General features: G+C 41.5%; 1 protein-coding gene across 3 annotated transcripts in view; it reads right to left on the bottom strand.

Annotated features, from left to right (window-relative positions):
• LOC139551117 (fibroblast growth factor 12) overlaps positions 1-17,591 on the bottom strand; it is a 49,496-nt gene extending 31,905 nt beyond the window's left edge. The window contains exons 1-2 of one of the 3 annotated variants that reach the window (XM_071362519.1): positions 4,419-5,738; positions 3,003-3,050 (exon numbers count right to left, since the gene is read on the bottom strand). In XM_071362519.1, coding sequence (XP_071218620.1) covers positions 3,003-3,050; positions 4,419-4,617 — 247 coding nt within the window. In that variant the 5' untranslated portion in view covers positions 4,618-5,738. Of the gene's footprint in view, positions 1-3,002; positions 3,051-4,418; positions 5,741-16,899 lie in introns of those variants that run through there. The other 2 variants (XM_071362521.1, XM_071362520.1) reach the window with 2 other exon arrangements.
• Between the last annotated feature and the right edge of the window lie 3,304 nt (positions 17,592-20,895).

Here is a 20,895-nt window from a genome sequence, read left to right as displayed (position 1 = left end):
ATCTTCAGCAATCTACACACAATACCCCATAATGACAAAGATAAAACAGATTTAGAAAAATGTTTGTTAATATATTTTAAAAAAATACTTATTTACATAAGTATTCAGACCCATTGCTATGAGACACGAAATTGAGCTCAGGTGTATCCTGTTTCCATTGTTCATCCTTGAGATGATTCTACAACTTGATTGGAGTCCACCTGTGGGAAATTCAATTGATTGGACATGATTTGGAAAGGCACACACCTGTCTATATAAGGACACACAGTTGACAGTGCATGTCCGTGCAAAAACCAAGCCATGAGGTTGAAGGAATTGTCCCTGGAGCGCCGAGACGGGATTGTGTCGAGCCACAGATCTGGAGAAGGGTACCAAAAAAAATTCTGCAGCGTCGAAGGTCCCCAAGAACACAGTGGCCTCCATCGTTCTTAAATGGAAGAAGTTTGGAACCACCAAGACTCTTCCTAGAGCTGCCCTCCTGGCCAAACTGAGAAATCGGGGGAGAAGGGCCTTGGTCAGGGAGGTGACCAAAAACCTGATGGTCACTCTGACAGAGCTCTAGAGTTCCTCTATGGAAATGGGGGAACCTTCCAGAAGGACAACCATCTCTGCAGCACTCCACCAATCAGGCCTTTATGGTAGAGTGACCAGACGGAAGCTACTCCTCAGTAAAAGGCACAGCCCGCTTGGAGTTTGCCAATGGCACCTAAAGACTCTAAGACCATGAGAAACAATGTTCTCTGGTCTAATGAAAACAAGATTGAACTCTTTGACCTGAATGCTAAGCGTTACATCTGGAGGAAACCTGGCACCATCCCTACAGTGAAGCATGGTGGTGGCAGCATCATGCTGTGGGGATGTTTTTCAGTGGCAGGGGACTGGGAGACTAGTCAGGATCAAGGCAAAGATGAACGGAGCAAAATACAGAGATCCTTGATGAAAACCTGCTCCAGAGCACTCAGGACCTCAGACTGGGGCGAAGGTTCATCTTCCAACGGGACAACGACCCTAAGCACAAAGCCAAGACAACGCAGGAGTGGCTTCAGGACAAGTCTCTGAAAATCCTTGAGTGGGCCAGCCAGAGCCCGGACTTGAACCCGATCGAACATCTCTGGAGAGACCTGAAAATAGCTGTCCATCAAACCTGACAGTGCTTGAGAGGATCTGCAGAGAAGAATGGGAGAAACTCTCTATATACAGGTGTGCCAAGCTTGTAGTGTCATACCAAGAAGACTCAAGGTTGTAATCACTGCCAAAGGTGATTCAACGAAGTACTGAGTTTGAATACTTATGTAAATGTGCCATTTCCTTTTTTATTATTATTATAAATTAGCATACATTTCTAAAAGCTTGTTTTTGCTTTGTCATTATTGGCTATTGTGTGTAGATTGATGAGGGGAAAAAACGATTGAATCAATTTTAGAATAAGGCTGTGACCTAACTAAATGTGGAAAAAGTCAAGGGGTCTGATTACTTTCCAAAGGCACTGTATATTGTGGAAGTGATGCTGCTTATGGAGTCATGCAAAGGTTAATTTGAAGCACGGTTGAAGTTAAGGCAGTTGTGATCCAACTGGATCAACCATCGTATAATCTGTGAAAGTTTAAAATAACGTTCATCATCAAACTGAGAGTGAAAGTCGCATAATTAATCCTTCACTTTGCCTTCACTTTGCTAAACAAACAAAATTGTGTTTGGATGCAAGTTCATTATTCAATTGAATTTTCTTGGTCTTTAAATTAAACAAACCATTCATTGATCAAGATCAGATCTTTAGAGGTGTAGTGGGAACATGTGGACGGGTTCAGATAAGGCTGATGGTGTAGCATCAGAATCATGGCTAGTGTCCACAGTGGATCTGTAGGCCTACAGAGCTGGTCCTGGAGCAGATTAGTGGCATTTGATCCATACTGTAGTTGAGCCCAGGGTTGGCCTGCAAGCTGACCTCGCAGCAGTGGAGGTTCATGTCGCCTCAGCTGTACACTATTCTGTCCATCAACCCACAACTCACTTCCCTTCGGGGGTGGAGCCATCAATCTCTGGGACAGGCCCGCCATCATCCATCATGGGTAGGGCAGAGAGAGTGGGGGCTAGCTGGGGGGACCTCACTAAATCACATGTGATAACTGCACTTCTGTAAATAAAGGGCTAAGTAATCCCTGACAGCAGAGCGCGTCAGCTCCATTCAGAGGGGCGGGAAACAGAATGGACGTGCGTGTTGTGTGTTGTGTTGTGTGCGCGGGTGCGGTTACGTGCAAGTGAAGTATGCTGGTATGTGTGAGAGGAGAAAGAAATAGAGGGCGAGGGAGTGTTTTAAGTATGAGTTTGAGAGAAACGGGTGGACAGTGAAGGAGCAAATGACCTGTTTTTGCGCTTGGGATATGCCTAGTACGGGAGAATGTGCCTGTGTGTATGAATGCTGACTGGAGCCATTCAAAATTGCACAACTTTACGTGTACCGATGCAGAGACATACACAGGGACATTTGGGTATGTTGACAAATGGCGTTATGACCATGAAATGGCGAATGATCACCTCAACTGCGATCGTCGACAAGTTAGACAGGGAAAACACAGCAGGTCGACGCACACAAATAAACAGACCGCCACCCAGTCACACAGCAATGCTCCACATGTGACACACATGTTAAACACAAACAAAGACACACTGGAGGAGGAAAACGAAGAGAGAGAATAAAAACTGATCTGACACATACGAACTGAAAGACTGAGACAAGAAACGAGAGGGAGAGAGTAGCCAAGGACAAAGAGACTACTGGAAGAGAGCGTTACAAGGAATAAATAAAAATACAAAAATAAAAATTGAAAGCATAGTGTCAAACAAATCAGCAGAGGGGTCACCGGCACCAGACAGGTGCTATAAGCCATCACCCACCCACCTCCCCTCCCTCGCAACAGGGGTATCGACATGGGCGCGAGATGGGGCGGGGGGTGGAGACGGAAAAAAACACAGCACACACGGATGGAGGCTGAGCTACTAACCTAGCCTGCCGCCCTTACGGGACACCTGTGGAGGTTTGGAGGGTGCATCTTACAGGGGATAAAAGGAAAAACAAGATTCTTTTAACAGACAAATTCCTCCAGCATTGGCTGTTTGTCAAAATGCTAAAATCATTATAGCAGTATAGGGATATGAGGTAAAGGACATGTGCTGTCTGTCTGTCTGTCTATGGTCCAGTTCGGTCTGTCTGTCTATGGTCCTGTTATGTCTGTCTATCGGTCTATAGTCCTGTTCTGTCTGTCTATCGGTCTATAGTCCTGTTCTGTCTGTCTATCGGTCTATAGTTCATATAGAGAGTTCTGTCTGTCTGTCTATGGTCCTGTTCTGTCTGTCTGTCTATGGTCCTGTTCTGTCTGTCTGTCTACGGTCCTGTTCTGTCTGTGATTCTGGTCCATCTGTCTGTGGTGTTGGTCTGTCTGTGGTTCTGGTCTGTCAGTTTGTCTATGGTTCCGGTCTGTCTGTCTGTGGTTTTGGTCTGTCAGTTTGTCTATGGTTCTGGTCTCTCTGTCTGTGGTTTTGGTTTGTCTGTGATTCTGGTCTGTCTGTCTGTGTTTCTCTTCTGTCTGTCTGTCTGTATTTGGTTCTGGTCTGCCTGCCTGCCTGTCTGTGGTTTTGGCCTGTCTGTCTCCCTGTCTGTCTGTGGGGATGGTGCACCTGCTGTACATTACATGACAGCCTTTGGTTCGATAAGGAATGATTTGCCCGTTCCTCTTTATCTGTGCACCAGGAGGATGGGAAGAATGATACCTTAGCATAGTAGGAACGGAGCCTGTGTCCATCAATACGGCTGGGTAGCCTCTTAATCACTATAGCTACCTCACTAAACTGCAATAAACATTTACCATTAAACATTTCATCTCAAAAGAGCCTTGGTGCACTGTGGTGCAACTTATCTTCACTAAGTCTCAATTTGCATTCATTATTGAATTCTTTAAGGTAGCATTATTCTACTTGGCAAGGGAGATGTAAAAAAAAATCTGGATTAAAAATAAATGTTAATATATGTAAGCCAATATTTGCCTTGCCTTCTAATAGAAATGCACAGCATTTGACTATATGATAGGATGGCAATAATGGTGCCAAGATAAACGATCATTCTGACCACAGCAATATAACATACATATTGGTAACGTCACAACATATACATAGTTTTGCATTGAGGCTGATACGGTAGGATGTGGGTAAACTGTAGTGTCTTGCGGTGGTTCTCGACAGAGCTATGTGAGCTATGGAACAGGTGGACTTTTCGCATCGCATTCTCAGGCACCGCGGATAAATCTACCTGCAGCCTTTTTAGATAGGCTAGCTAGAGCCTTCGACTGCAGTAGTGTCTTAGCTAGGCTCGGTCGAGGGGCAGAGGCAGGGGGAACCGTTGCACACAAAACTACAGCACTGACCTGGTCGCCGCCGAGCGGCTGGTCTTTTCTTGCCGCTGCAGAAACGGACTTTGCTGAAGACCCCCAAGAAATGCCGCTCGCATATGGAACGTGGGTCTTTGCTGGGGCTGGGGCGCCGTTTAGTAGTGGAGACCCGGTCACTGTTTGACTCCCTCGCTTGGCGTTTCTGTCGGATCAAGGAGCTGGCGATTGCGGCCATCTCCCTCGCGGGCGAGCCGAACCGAAACCGAGCCCAGAATCGTTGGACAGATGTCGAGTTGTGTGCGGCTGTTTGGTGCAAAAAGAACCGGGTGGAGAAAATCGAATTTACGGTCCACGGGGGTTTACTCAAATGTCATTCCGATCCACTTTAGAAAATCCACCAAGTCCCGCGCATCATCGGGCTTTATACTGCATCCTGGGGAACGATACCAGCCTACAGTCACAAATTCCTTGCAGGGAAAGCGTCAAATGCCATTGACTCATAAAACATATGCCGCCAATTTACGCATGGATAAAAGCATGGCTACAAAATGTAGGCTATTTAAAAATAAAAATAAAATTACAACAGTGGTAAATAAGTGTGTGTGTTGTCAGAGCGTGCGTGCACACAATTGAGTCTCAGGTATTCCGGTTGAATGGCGCCAAATCTGACAAGATCGACTGACCCCTCTGTGCAATCCTCATGTGCACGGAAAGTCGGTAAGTGGCAAAATATCCAGCACCATAATGCATTCGAGACACCTTAAACTTCACTGTAAACACTTTCATCAACAGCAGCGTTAATGCAACGCCTCATAACTTTTCAACGTATTAAGCCAAATACAACGCCGAATCGAGAGGCGACGAGAGCTAGGCGACTGTCTATTTGGCTGCCCCACTCGCTCTCGAGGACTACGGGCATTTGTGCCAGCGCGCCAGCCTCTCTACCAGTAGCAGACCCCGCGAGCACTGTCCAGGAAAGATAATGGTCTGCGAGAATGCAGCAGCAACATGGTGATTGGGCTTTTACGATGAGAGAAAACAAATATGCGTTTTGTTGTTATTATTGTCCGTAGGTAGGCTATAACGATTTCCCAAAACGCCTTTTTTCTTATTGCCTACAAAACCATTGGTGTAGCCTAAAGGAGTATTTCCAATGCGTTCCGTATGGATGTGTGGCGTGTGCTCTCGCCGACAGGAAAGCGTGAATGGGCTCACCTTTCGAGCTCTCTCACTCTACGCAATCATACGTGATTGAGGTTTGGATGAGGAATTCAACGGGGCACGGAAAAAATGAGAGGGGCACGGAGAGAGAGAGAGACAACAGAGAGAGGGACAGGAGGGGCAGCGGAGCAAGGGAGAGTGTGTGTCTGTACACGTGCATGTTAGAGAGAGAGAGAGAGAGAGCGAGAGAGAGAGTGTACGTGTATGCGTAAGAGAGAGAGGGAGAGCGCGGATCTCCAAAAGAACGGTGTGCTGTTGTCGTCCCTACACGCGGTCAACCCCAAACTGTCCACGAATTTGAGAAGCACGTCGGTACCACATTTTTTTCATGGGACAATGGGACTAGAGTCTTTCTTCAGTTTGAAATGGAGGAGTGAAGAATGTTATATCATCTAGTGCTACAGAGACAACTTGGCCCAATGGCATTCACACTAATACCATTCAAATTCCATTGGGTTATGAGTTAATTTCGTAAACATCAGTTTTATATTATATTGTTTTATATACTGCAGCATTCAAGTACATCCCTATTTAATTGGGTCTCACCTTAGTTCGAAGTGTCAATGGACACGTGATGGCTAAAGCGTTTATGCAACATCACCGTATACGAATCCCAGCGCACAATGCAACGCATATACGGGTAGAAATAAAGCACACATTGATAAGGCAGCGACAACACAACATAACGAAATTACAGACATATACACACACATGGATCACATGAAATACAGTAACTTTGTGAATTTTAATTTGGTGAAAGTAATATTTTCTGCTCCATGCGTTATTACAGTGTCATTACATTACAAGGGTGTCATGACACGTTATAACAAGTGTTATATCAAGTCTGCCCGTGTTAAAGTGTTCTGGCAGTGGCAGGCCCTCTCAATGAAAGTGCCAACTCCTGACCTCTGTTGCATTAACTGATGAATGGCGGTGTGTGTTTGTATATGTGTGTGTGTGTGTGTGTGTGTGTTATTTTTTTCTGGTGCTGTGTCCTATATCACGTGTGTGTCCACATGTAGGAGCACACACACGACAGCGTCTTAGGGAGGGAGAATGACGTGAGTCATACAATACATGGAAAACCTCTTGCCTCCCTGCCACAGAGAGTTGGCATGAAACATTCAGGGGTAAACTTTGTCTGGGTTTGACATCTCTTCTCTGAAAACGGAATCAATGATTGAGGAAGCTACTGTCTCGCTCCTTGTCTCGACTCTACCCCCTGTCTTCTCAAGTAAGTTTCAAAGTAAGAGACAAAATTGTCAACCTAGGGGCCACTTGGGATCCATAGCTTATAAGTCTGGGGCGGTGAAAGGGGTTTGTGTGTGTGTGTGTGTGTGTTCGCAGTGTGAGTTAGTGCCAAATTGTTCATGCATATTGTTAGGTGGGGGGGTCCAAGCGCATATATGTCGAAACTGATATTTAATTACTACCAGAAAATATAATCAATAGCAAATCCCAAATGACTTAATTTATCATGTTTACTGTTTGTCGCCCTGAATGTCACCCTATTTCACCCTATTTCCCTAATAGTGCACTACTTTGGACCAGGGCCTATAGGGCTTTGGTCAAAAGTTGTGCAATATGTAGGGATTAGGATGCCATTTACTGTAGGATGCGTTCACTGTCTGTCGCCCCACGTAATTCTCTGATATACCATTCCGTGGAGAAGGGGTTCATGGGTATTATGGAGAATTCTTGGAAAGGGGAAGTGGCTCCCACATAATTAAATTATATATCATCTCTTATAGAATAGCTCTCTATGGTGGCTCCACTGTGATGCCGAATAAAGACCAGGCCCAACGGGGACGTATGTCATTGTCACAATAAGATTTAAAAAATATATAAAAAAATAAGCTTTTCCCTAATGGGTAACTACTTTACGCAAAGTGAATTCTACATTATATGTAAGTTCTCTCTCCTCAAGATGCCTACTGCCTCATTCCATCTGTCCACACACAATGTCTTCTTGTGTGTGGTGCTATTTACTGTAACACAAGTAGTTGAGAAACCCCTCATCGTTTGTTTTCATTTTGTGGATGTTATCATTGTTTAACTCTATTCAATCTATATTGTTGTGCTGAAATGTCAACATTAAACAGTCTCTATTACATGACCTATTCTTGTTTTTGTTTTCTCTATAGTATATACCCCTATAGGTAATATATTTACGGTGTAGCATTGATCATTGATTAGCATTCATTATTTTCTACTATCAATAACCTGAAATGTCTCCCATCAGAGTCAAGTGAGTGATATTTTTTTTGTCATTCCTTTTTTTTTTAAGGTTTTATGTTTTTCTACTTCATCACTTGTCATATTGTAGGCAATAATCAACATATATCAGAGCATATCAGTATATGTGTATGTAAATGTTAGGAAATACTTCCTGTGTAGTTGTCACTGTTCAAATCCCACTGGGCACAGACTTCAGTTCCGATGTCTAGTTTTGATTGATCATTTGGTTGAGTTGTCAACTAACATGAATTCAACGTGAAATCAAATAAATGTATCGCCATGTCATTGGATTTAGGTTAAAAGTTGGGTGAGAAAAAAATATGAAATGCTCTTACGTTGATGACAATTAGTTTTCCACGTTTATTCAACGTCATCACAAAGATTTTTAGGGTTGAAATGATGTGGAAACAACGTTGATTCAACCAGTTTTTGCACTGTGGGATACAAATGCTCCTTTATTTGTTAATCAACAAAATGAAGTCATTTTTGTCTCAACAAAGCTTAAAGGTCCAATGCAGCTGTTTTTACATCAATATCAAATCATTTCTGGGTAACAATTAAGTATTTTACTGAGAAAAAAAATTATATGAAAATGGTCAAAACGAAACAAAAATAGCTTCTTAGCAAAGATCAATTTCTCAAGCAAGAATTTTGGTCGGACTGTCTGGGAGGGGTCTGAGTGGAGAGGGGGAAACTGAAAACGAACTGTTATTGGCAGAGAGGTTTGGAACTCTTTCTTATTGGTCTATTAACAAATGTAACGCCTGGTGATGTCACCAGGCAGGCCAAAACTCCATCACATCAAAACAGTTTGAAATTTCAGGCCATATTTTCAAACAGCGTTTACACTAAAAAGGCATTATCATAATTTTCACAATTACACAGTATTATTCCAACCTCCTAGTGTGGAAATATACATATTGTAATGAAACAGTACATATTCAATACATATTGAAATGAGCAGGTCTCAAACCCTCGACCTTCTAGCCCGAAGTCCGGCGCATGCTCGAACGGCAGAGTCGATTTCCGCGCTTATAAACCCAGGGTCGTTACAATATAAAACATAGTTTTTTTTTTTTTTTTTTAATTGTTCGCTGCTCTGGCACCCCAATGGTGGAACAAACTCCCTCACGACGCCAGGTCAGCGGAGTCAATCACCACCTTCCGGAGACACCTGAAACCCCACCTCTTTAAGGAATACCTAGGATAGGATAAAGTAATCCTTCTAACCCCCCCCCCCCTTAAAAGAGTTAGATGCACTATTGTAAAGTGGTTGTTCCACTGGATATCATAAGGTGAATGCACCAATTTGTAAGTCGCTCTGGATAAGAGCGTCTGCTAAATGACTTAAATGTAAATGTATAGGATTTCACGTTTTTGACTGCACTGGGCCTTTAATCAGCATTCAGTCTGTTGTAGAGTGATTCTCCTTTTACTAGACAGGAAACTCATAATATCACTAACAAAATTAGAATTTTAATAGATTCTTTCAAATTCTGAAAGTATTGAAACATTTACAACAACGTGGCCAATGTGATCTTGTTCACCAGCTGTGAGCCTGTCAACCCTACGGTGCAGTGCCACAGCAGGCCACGGCGTTCCAAGAAGAGCACTACAGATTTCCTTATATCTACCGCCATCTTGTGGACATTGCGTCTTTGTCATGCGTCAAGTATTTTAGTGCTCAATTTCAGTTGTCTTGTCATTAGAGCATACTGCATTTGTTTTGTCTTGTATATAAAACTATTTACTGTACTGGAAATGTGACACAAAGGGAAGTGTGATACTGAACTTTTTCATGATATAATAAGAAGTGCATCTTAGATTGTGTTACGTTGTATACTCTATTGGCACTCTTGTCACTATTGGAATACATAGTTGCAACCCTCTCCCCCATTCCATAATGCAGCATGATGGAATGTCAGTTTTAGTGCCCTCGGGTAATAAAGTATACATTTCATGGCCAGCTTTATGCACATGTTTACGTTTCAGCACCATGAACAGTACACATTCTGATAGCTTTGAACTCCATTTGTTATATTTATTTAACTAGTTAAGTCAGTTAAGAACAAATTGAAAAGTTCAACGATGACCTAAGAACAGTGGGCTAACTGCCTTGTTCTGGGGCCTTGTTCAGGGGCAGAACCACAGATTCTTTATTTTGATTCAATCTTGCAACCTTTCGGTTACTAGTCCAACGCTCTAACCACTAGGCTACCTGCCACCTATTATGTGAAAGGTCAGAGTAGATACAGGTAACTGCCAAAATAAAGGGCATACTTGAGTAAATGAGGGATACAAAGTAAGCAATTAACTTCTCATCATACTCAGGGTCATGTATAAAAATGCCCAGTTGGCCATTATTTTGTAATAGAGCATGCGCACACACACACACACACACACACACACACACACAAACACACACACTTTTGGATATTCCAAGTATGCATGCGATGAGGTCAACTTCTGACATAAAGCAGGCCATGATGGGGTCAAATCTCTGGCAACCTACATAATCGTTGCTATCATCTTTTACTATTGATTCCGTTCCCGAATACCCCGCTGAAATTCTAATGAGGAATTTGTGTTATAATTGCCTATGGAGATGATAATAATGTCAGTCAATAGACACAATGCTGCTGGGCGGGAAAGGGAAAGGTTTCAAATCCCTCGTCCGGCTTGTTTAGGTTGATTATCAATAGGATGCCTACATTTTGTCCTCCAGTATTTGCTGTCTTACTTTTCCACCAATGAAAATGTGCTTCCAGCCCATTTGTAACTGTTATGTGATATATAATATGCTGGGACTAAAATTGTGGTAAAGGACAATGAGGAGAGGGAAATGGGGGAGGATCAATGTGAATAATGCTCTATATTGCCTTTCTCTGTACTCCCTGATAATGTACATAAAAAATTTTTAAACGATCACAAAAAAATGAAAGATGGGAAGTTAAATGAAACCCAGTTACTACTCTGCTTTCATTTTCATATGAGAATGACATCAGAGTGACCACAAATATAACGTCATTTAGCTATTAGGTTTTGAAGTGTGTATGATATTAACAGGCATATCCACCTTTTAAAACCAGTATAATACTGTTCACAAAAATTATTCTGTAAGGGATGACGTAGCAAAGAACCTGGGGCCAGATTTACAAAACGTTTGCAACTGTGTGCATGTATCAACCTGTTATTTACAGAGGGGAACAGATCACAGAATGCACCTTTAGTTACACTTTACAATAAAATATAATCTGTCTTTACACTTAGTGCCAACCTTTGCATTTTAGTCCCTCTTGGAATGAATGAATGACAATTTTTGTGTCAAATGGCCAGTTGGCATCCCATCCCTTACGGGTTTAATTGACACATAAACAAACATTACAATGATTCACAGTGATAATTCTTCTGGTGTTCTGTGCAAGTGCGCACCACATAAATCATGAAAAATAAATCAATACATAATAGTAAATAAGGTGATCCAAGCAATAATAATAACCCTAGAGCAGTAAAAAATAAAATACAGAGAAATGAAAAGGAAGGCGTTTAAACCCGGTCTGGCACAAATAGAAGATTCAAGTGTGAGAGATATTGGCCTACACGCATACAAGTATGTGCACTTTGCTATATGTCTGGAGATAAATATTTGTATACTTTAATTATAGGTCACCGCTTTTCTTTTATTCCAGGCTTTAACTAAAAATTCAGAAAACATTGCAGTTTCTCCTCATCGCTCAGCCACATAATACCAGGGTATATCTGGTGGGCTTTCTGGAATAAGGGCAAGCGCATATCGTAGTTGTCACGCCCTGGCCATAGAGAGGTTTTTATTCTCTATTTTGATTAGGCCAGGGTGTGATTAGGGTGGGCATTCTATGTTTCTATTTCTTTGTTTTTGGCCGAGTGTGGTTCCCAATCAGAGGCAGCTGTCTATCGTTGTCTCTGATTGGGAATCATTTTTAGGCAGCCCTTTTCCCACCTGTGTTTTATGGGTAGTTGTTTTCTGTTTTGTGTCTGCACCTGACAGAACTGTTTCGTTTTGTTCTACTTTGTTATTTTGTTTCATTGTTCAGTTTGATTAACTATCATGAACGCTTACCACGCTGCACCTTGGTCTCCTTCTACTTCATACGACGAGCGTTACAGTAGCAGAAAGTTCAATAGAGGATAATATTTATTTAATTCTCGATCTCTTCGATGTCACAGTAATTACATACTCTTTCCTCTTCCATTTTGACCACAATACTGACCTGTTTCAATACGCTGATCTTACCTGTGCACATAGCGATATCTTGCTTTTAGGTAGGTTGTACATAATATATATCGCAAGCACAAATTCACTCAAAGCCCTTTCCTGCAGTCAAATGACCTAGTGGCCTCATGGGTAGAATGTTAATAATATTTTTTATATTTTAATAAATATTAAACATTAAAAAAACAGCCGAGAATCATGTCAAATGGTTTTGTTATATTTCAGTCTTCTGTGAAGTGTAATATTGGGATGCAAACTCAAAATTGAATACGTTTTAACTCTATATCTGACATGGTACAGGTGTCTTATTTTTTTAAGCCCATAACCATGTGTGTGAGGTGTATACTTTTGTTTCAAAGTAGATTTGTTTAAGACTACCAATAACACTCTGGATGACCCTGATTGAGCCTACTGCAGTAAAAGGTTAATCAAACATAAGGTTCTCAATTTGGGTTTATGATTAATCTCCTCCACCCATTTATTTTCATATTGCAGGAGAATAATATGTTTTCACCTCGCATGTGAATTGCAGTTTCACATGTGAAATTTGCGGTTTCACATGTTAAAAACGTTCACATGTAAGGTGCCTCCTGAGTGGCACAGGAGTCTAAGGCACTGCATCGCAGTGCTAGAGGTGTCACTACAGACTCGGGTGTTGTCCCATTTCCCTCTAGCGACGCCTTGTGTTGTGGCGGGCTGGGCGCATTGGTGGAGCTGGTTAAGCGAGCAGTGTGTCAAGAAGCACTGCGGCTTGGCGGGGTTGTGTGTCAGAGGACACATGGCTCTCTCCTGAGTCCGCACGGGAGTTTCAGTGATGGGACAAGACTGTAACTACCAATTGGATATCACGAAAGAGGTAAAAAGTACCAAAGGAAAAAATAAATATATATAATTTATAATATATATAATTTCACATGAAAATTGGATATGCAGTTTAACATGTGAAAAAAACATGGACATGTGAAAATCTCACTTTCACATGTGGAATTGCAAGTTCATATATGAAAAACAATCATGTGAAAATCTAATTTGCAGTTTCTAAATCTAATTTGCAGTTGGAAAACTCCAACTTTGTTTTTTGTACAAATGTTCACAGTCAGACTGTTGTAAAAGGTCAGACATTTTGGTTGCAGAGGCTCCCCCTATGGATAGATCCCATTGAAAAACTTTGCTGGCTATTCTGGCAATTGGCATAGCCAACAGTCTATCACCATGCACACCTTCCATCTCACCTCACATGGTTCCCAGCCCATGTCCCCAGTTATTGCCAATATAGGCACAAACTTGTTGGACCTAAAAGTATAACGCACTGCTCTGTTATGGACAGGACCCACGCATGTCTGATAGTTTGGCATAACCAATATCTTTGAGGGTTTCTTTTTTTTCTTCTTTTTTCCCCTCAAGAGCTCTACCTGCTGAGCTGCCGATAAGAAAGGTAATATATTCATTCAAGACCCAAATATTTATAATTGCTAGTAAAACTCAAGAATTTCTTCACCAAAACGAAACTTAAAAACTCTTCTCTTCGTACCTGTTGTTTCTCTGATTGATCGTGAGTCTCCATCTTTTACACCAATTGACTGCACATAATAACAAACATGGAAACAAAGACGGGTGTAAACTTTGCACAGGTGAAACCACTTAGCAAGACAGGCACTTGGTTTGAACTGCTTCATTGTACTTCTACTTCATTGTACTTCTACTTCATTGTACTTCTACTTCATTGTAAATTGAAATGATGGTTCCTGGGACTACTATAGATATGTCATTGACACAAATGGTTATTTGCATTATACACATCATACCTTGTATCTATTGAATGAACTAGCCCGGTCCCAGATCTGTCTGTGCTATCATGTCGACTCCTTGTCATGCCAAATGACAATGAGTGGAAAGGAGTGGCATGACCGCACAGAGTTGTACCGAGGCTAGGAATGAACCCTCCCCTAACATTCTCAAACAGACGTCGTGAAACAATGACAGAACAATGTTCTCATAAGTGGGAACAAAGCTAACCCCAAGAATAATCTGCATCGCATACAGTCAGAAACCTGCAATAGTAGGCTAGTTTTAGAAAATCTAGTTTAGTCTGCAAAATCTCAGTCATGCACCATTGTCTAATAAAAATCGACTTAGCTAAACTCAGCAAAAAAAGAAATGTCCTTTTTCAGGACCCTGTCTTTCAAAGATAATTCGTAAAAATTTAAATAACTTCACAGATCTTCATTGTAAAGGGTTTAAACACTGTTTCCCATGCTTGTTCAATGAACCATAAACAATTAATGAACATGCACCTGTGGAACGGTCGTTAAGACACTAACAGCTTACAGACAGTAGGCAATTGAGGTCACAGTTATGAGAACTTAGGACACTAAAGAGGCCTTTCTACTGACTCTGTAAAACACCAAAAGAAAGATGCCCAGAGTCCCTGCTCATCTGCGTGAAAGTGCCTTAGGCATGCTGCAAGGAGGCATGAGGACTGCAGATGTGGCCAGGGCAAGAAATTGCAATGTCCGCACTGTGAGACGCTTTGCATTTATCGTTGAAGGAATGAGCATTACACCGAGGCCTGTACTCTGGAGCGGGATCGATTTGGAGGTGGAGGGTCCGTCATGGTCTGGGGCGGTGTGTCACAGCATCATCGGACTGAGCTTGTTGTCATTGCAGGCAATCTCAACGCTGTGCGTTACAGGGAAGACATCCTCCTCCCTCGTGTGGTACCCTTCCTGCAGGGTCATCCTGACATGACCCACCAGCATGACAATGCCACCAGCCATACTGCTTGTTCTGTGCGTGATTTCCTGCAAGACAGGAATGTCAGTGTTCTGCCATGGCCAGCGAAGAGCTCGGATCTCACGTCTGGGACCTGTTGGATCGGAGGGTGAAGGCTAGGGCTATTCCCCCCAGTAATGTCCGGGAACTTGCAGGTGCCTTGGTGGAAGAGTGGGGTAACATCTCACAGCAAGAACTGGCAAATCTGGTGCACTGCAGTACTTAATGCAGCTGGTGGCCACACCAGATACTGACTGTTACTTTGATTTTGACCCCCCCCCCCCCTTTGTTCAGGGACACATTATTCCATTTCTGTTAGTCACATGTCTGTGGAACTTGTTAAGTTTATATCTCAGTTGTTGAATCTTGTTATATTCATACATGTTAAGTTTGCTGAAAAGTGAGAGGACAGTGAGAGGACGTTTCTTTTTTTGCTGAGTTTAGTTTATTCGTTTTTCTAAGTTGCTTCAGTAAGATTTACAAGTTGCTGCAGATACCATTTCCTGTCACGTGGAAGAATGGAAAATGTGAAACTTAAAACAAAGTAAGAATATGGAAGTGTAACTTCAAGACATCTGTATAAGGCACCGATTCACCAATAAGCTTTAGTATAACGGGGATGACTTTAGTACCTATACTGATATCTCTATAGGGGCATATCTGTCTCAAATCAATGATATTACAAGCGAAATGAACTGCTGAATTAGCTTTGAAGGAGATTGTTGTAGTTCCCTTCACTTCAACTTCTTAAAGGGTGTCTTCACTATTTAAGCCGTTAAGTCCTTTTTAACCACTCATCTGTGATGTCTTAAATTGACACTAGAATACTATAACAAAATAGTCATAATCACATGCTGTTTTAGCCATGATTTGACTCTTGTTGTATAAGTATAATTACAAGTCTAATCAGTTCACTTGAACTTCTTCAAAATTGCTGTATAGGATAGTCAGTGACTGTGCTTCTCTATCCAGGAGATCCCAGTGTGGATGCTGCTTTTGGTCCAACTACCCCCCAGGAATCAACTGTGCTTAATGGAGTTTCTAATTGTCTCTGCCCTGAATCTGAGAAGCGCTAGAACTGAAACGACTTGAGGTCCTATGTGATGAGATGAGAAGGAAGTGTGATGGGATGGTGTTGCCTTTGTTTCAATTTAACAGAAACTGAATTTGATCAGATCAGGATGAGGAATATTAATAGTGTTTAGTGTCATTGATGAAGGAAGTGAGTTGGATCGTTGCAGAGAGCAGCGTTGCAGTGTGTTGTGGGACGAGGGGACTGCAGGACTTGCCAGGGGTCTTCAAGTCTAACTGGGTGAACTGATGCTGGCATCTTTCACTAACAAAGACTATGAATATGTATGCTGTCCATGGTGCTGAAACATAAATATTGAGTGAAATGGTAAAAGCAGGGGAATCTACTCCCAGCATAACTGAGTTCAAGACTGCGACTGTGTATGCTGTCCATGGTGTTGAAACGCAAGCATACATGGAAAGATATGATTCGTTGTCTTTGGTGCTTAAACCTAAACGTATTGGAAGCTCTGGGTTGCTGTCTAGGGTTATGAAATGTATGAAATGACATTCCAGGCCGCGTAAGTTTAAGACATGAACCCGTTTTGTCGCCTATTGGCTGTCCTGATGGCCTGCTTAATATGCAGTGCTGTAAATTACTAATTCCTAAAATAGCATTTCCTAATAGCTCTATAAATGGCAGGTATGTCACATAAAGCCGATGAACAAGACCACATGTCTGATGTGTGTTAGATTGTATGAGGACTTGGAACACAAATACTTGGGTCTTTCTACAGTAGTGTTGGGATGACGAGTCTCGCGCACTGCCGTCACTGCGCCGCGCTTCGGCGGGCGAGAGGCAAAACTCGGGACAGAGGCAAGTGCAAGTGCAAGGGGAGCCTGTTATACCGCAGACTCGGAAGATGTTACTCACACACTCGGGTGGCCAATGAAATCGTTTCCCCCCTCTTTTTCATCATCGCCCAAGAGAGAAAGCATGCAAGGGTAGAGGCTATGTCTCACCGGCGGTAATTGTGGTCGACTTCGATCGTTCTCCACAGAAACACTGCAGCATATGCGCTCCTTTCTGAAGGAATGACCTCAGAATCCTCATTGATTTGGTTTGGTGGGAGCCTTCCTCAATCCAAGCAATCCGGACACACTATCACAACACTGGGCGAGGTAGCATAGCGTATAGCCACCTCGATTTAGAGTAGCCGCTCTCTAGGTTCACAAGCTTCAAAACGCCGGAAGGGCACAGTCTCCAGGACAAATTACGAAAAAATGAGGCATAGTGAGTGTTTTTTTCCCTCTTCTATTCTCGTCCACCGACGGTCATTCAGAACACTCTGTCTTCCAAGGCTAGGCTACGCAAGGACGTTAGAATGTGCTCCTAATTTGTACAGCTCGTCTCCGCGTCTTCACTAGCGAACGTAATATCAGGGAGGGGGAGAGAGAGAGAGAGTCCTAGTGCAAGCAGCGTGCACGCAAAAGTTAAACTGCAGGGGTAAGTGGCGGGACGGCCATGAATGGGGTAATGCGGTACCGTGCTGTTTGTCCAGCCGAGACAATGCGAGAGACGCTGCACAGCTGTTGGGATTAAAACGCCAATGTTCCGCGATCCATAGGAAACCGGAGGACAACGTAGAACCTACGTCAGATGCAGCCGACAGTTTAAAGACAAAAGATGAGCAAATGCACGGTCATGATGAAAGAGTAGCGTAAAGAAACTTTTAGCCAATAGCCTACCATGCAGATGTCAAGTCTATTACAAAGGTTGACTCACTCTGAGTTCTACATCAACTATTAGCCTACTGTGCATAGACATATCACTGGTCACTGTCTGGTGATGACGTAGGCAACCTAGACATCTGGGTATACGACTATATTTGGCCAGGACAGATTTTTGAAATAATTTCTTGCAGTACCAATAGGTACCAGTACCAATTCTGTTGAGCTCCCCAATCTTAGGTGAAATAAAACAGACATGAAAGTTCCTGTGACTTGTGAATATCTTAATGATAAGTGATATAATAATATGATTTGATTAATATCAAATACCATTGTCTCTTGATGGATGTACCCCCTACAAGTGCTTAATGGAAGTTTTTGAAAATAAAGAGGAATGATTATTGTCATTTTTTTCAACACTATTATTTTTCATAGAACATCTTGAGTTGTTCAATTATTACATTGAAAGATACTGATATAATTAGTCAATTCGTTTATTTTTAAACATCTTTCTCAAAAAATGCTGTGGCAACTTTGATGTCACTACCGAAACACACATTAAAAGACTAGAATGTGTGTGTCTTAAGCCCCTACAAATATAATAAGACAAAGAGATTCCACCACTCTCCAGCATGGCCACGTGGTGAGTAGTCTGTCTGTAAACGTTCGAGAAAGTGAATAAGTAAAAAAATAAGTATAATTTGTCCAATCCGAAACTGTCACAATCTAACCAATTGACAACATAGAGATATAAAGAGGCCTCATCTTTGTATCTGTGCCATTATGGTCAGCTGTACATAGCGCTCTCAGAAACCACATTTTCCATTGTCAATGGACCATTCGAGCTAGAGGTCGACCGATTATGATTTTTCAACGCCGATACCAATACCGATTATTGGAGTACCCAAAAAAGCCGATACCGATTAAATCGGCCGATTTTTATATATATATTTGTAATATTGACAATTACAACAATACTGAATGAACACTTTTATTTTAACTTAATACATAAATAAAAATCTAATCTAATCTCGGGAGTTGATAGAGCTGTGCTTCAAGCATTGCGAAGAGCTGCGGGCAAACACAGGAAAGTTCTGTTCGAATGAATGCTTACGAGCCTGCTGCTGCCTACCACCGCTCAGTCAGACTGCTCTATCAAATATCAAATCATAGACTTAATTATAATATAATAAACACACAGAAATACGAGCCTTAGGTCATTAATATGGTCAAATCCGGAAACTATCATCTCGAAAAAACAAAACGTTTATTCTTTCAGTGAAATACGGAACCGTTCTGTATTTTATCGAACGGGTGGCATCCATAAGTCTAAATATTGCTGTTACATTGCACAACCTTCAATGTTGTCATAATTATGTAAAATTCTGGCAAATTAATTACGGTCTTTGTTAGGAAGAAATGGTCTACACACAGTTCGCAACGAGCCAGGCGGCCCAAACTGCTGCATATACCCTGACTCTGCTTGCACAGAACGCAAGAGAAGTGACACAATTTCCCTAGTTAATATTGCCTGCTAACATTAATTTCTTTTAACTAAATATGCAGGTTTAAAAATATATATTTGTGTATTGATTTTAAGAAAGGCATTGATGTTTATGGTTAGGTACATTGGTGCAACAACAGTGCTTTTTTCGCGAATGCGCTTGTTAAATCATCACCCGTTTGGCGAAGTAGGCTGTGATTCGATGATAAATTAACAGGCACCGCATTGATTATTTGCAACGCAGGACAAGCTAGTTAAACTAGTAATTTCATCAACCATGTGTAGTTAACTAGTGATTATGTTAAGATTGATTGTTTTTTCTATAAGATAAGTTTAATGCTAGCTAGTAACTTACCTTGGCACCTTGCTGCACTCGCGCAACAGGTGGTCAGACTGCCACGCAGTCTCCTCGGCGTCCAAAAATGCAGATTACCGATTGTTATGAAAACTTGAAAACAGCCCTAATTAATCAGCCATGCCGATTAATCGGTCAACCTGTAATTCTAACTATTGGGATGATGGTGTTTTTGTCTATTATGATGAGGCATTTTTTTTACCTTTATTTAACAAGGCAATAATGATGTTCAATTACACCATTGCTTTTGGTGCTTTGCACAGGGGACCCCCTGATATGCCAAAACTTGTGACTGAGTTTCCGGGCAATTAATAATACAGGCGATCATCGTTACACAGTCAATGCTCATCCCCTTAGCCTACATACCATTGAAAAGCGAGAGGTGGGGATACAGTTGAGAGCATTAACAGTTTTTATTAATCGTGTACATTTTTAGATCTGTGTTGAAATGTACTGTATCTATAGCAGAACAGCAATGATCAAATGCTCAAATACATTTACAGAACTTCTGATCATTTTCTTGCCTTAGATCTGCAAGTCAGGTACTTTGACCATCTTTTGCTCAAATTGAAATACAAATGTCATCAGTAATACAAATGTACTGTTAAGTGTTTTGTTCACGGAATATTAAGTCCTAAATCATCATGATCTTCCATTATAGAGATTTCCTTTGGTGTGGATTTATGCCTATACATTCATATCAGTTGTGATCTTCCATTGTATTTATCTTTCCTTATTGCTATTGTGGATTGTGTTTCTGTGCGCCACTGGAAAGTCTACAAAACTATGAGCAAACCAACCTTTGTATTGAATACATGGAATTGGATTGTGATGATACCGATGAATGAATCCTGCACACAATGTGCTTATTTTAATAATATTTTATTTGATGTGTATGAAATTGTTTGGTGGAATATGCGTAAAAGGAGAGTAATTTCCCATAATTCTGCAACTTTGGATAGTTGTACTTCCAGTTTTGATCGTCATAATTGAGTGAATGCAAAGAAAATGTATTGATCTACTGGGATTTTTAAAAGACAGACTAACAGCTTGCATTCATCTTTTTGCCAACGGGTATGTTCTTTTGATTCATGTATTTCCAATTTTGATAGTATAATATAGCTTTGATTAATGCATTTGTGTTTTGAGAAGGCAACTACTGTTTTGAAAAAGTCCAGAGTTCTGTGTCTTTTGGACTCTGTTTGAAAAATCGACAACATTATTCCAGATAAAATGCTTGTTCTCTATTGAGAAACACTGTACTGTCACCGTTTCAGCACAGAGCCTTTTCGTTTCTGGGAAAACCATAGAGTACTTTCTCACAGCATGGGAAGAGTTTTGTTTCCTTTAACCCTGGAAACTAACAGCCAAAAAAATGAGGTAACTAAAAATGACCCAAGATCAGTTGTGATTGGATTATGACCCGATC

The sequence above is a fragment of the Salvelinus alpinus genome, chromosome 23 (assembly GCF_045679555.1).
Source record: "Salvelinus alpinus chromosome 23, SLU_Salpinus.1, whole genome shotgun sequence".
Classification (NCBI taxonomy): domain Eukaryota; kingdom Metazoa; phylum Chordata; class Actinopteri; order Salmoniformes; family Salmonidae; genus Salvelinus; species Salvelinus alpinus.
Note: the sequence above shows the minus strand (reverse complement) of the source record. Positions and strands in the feature narration are given on the sequence as shown.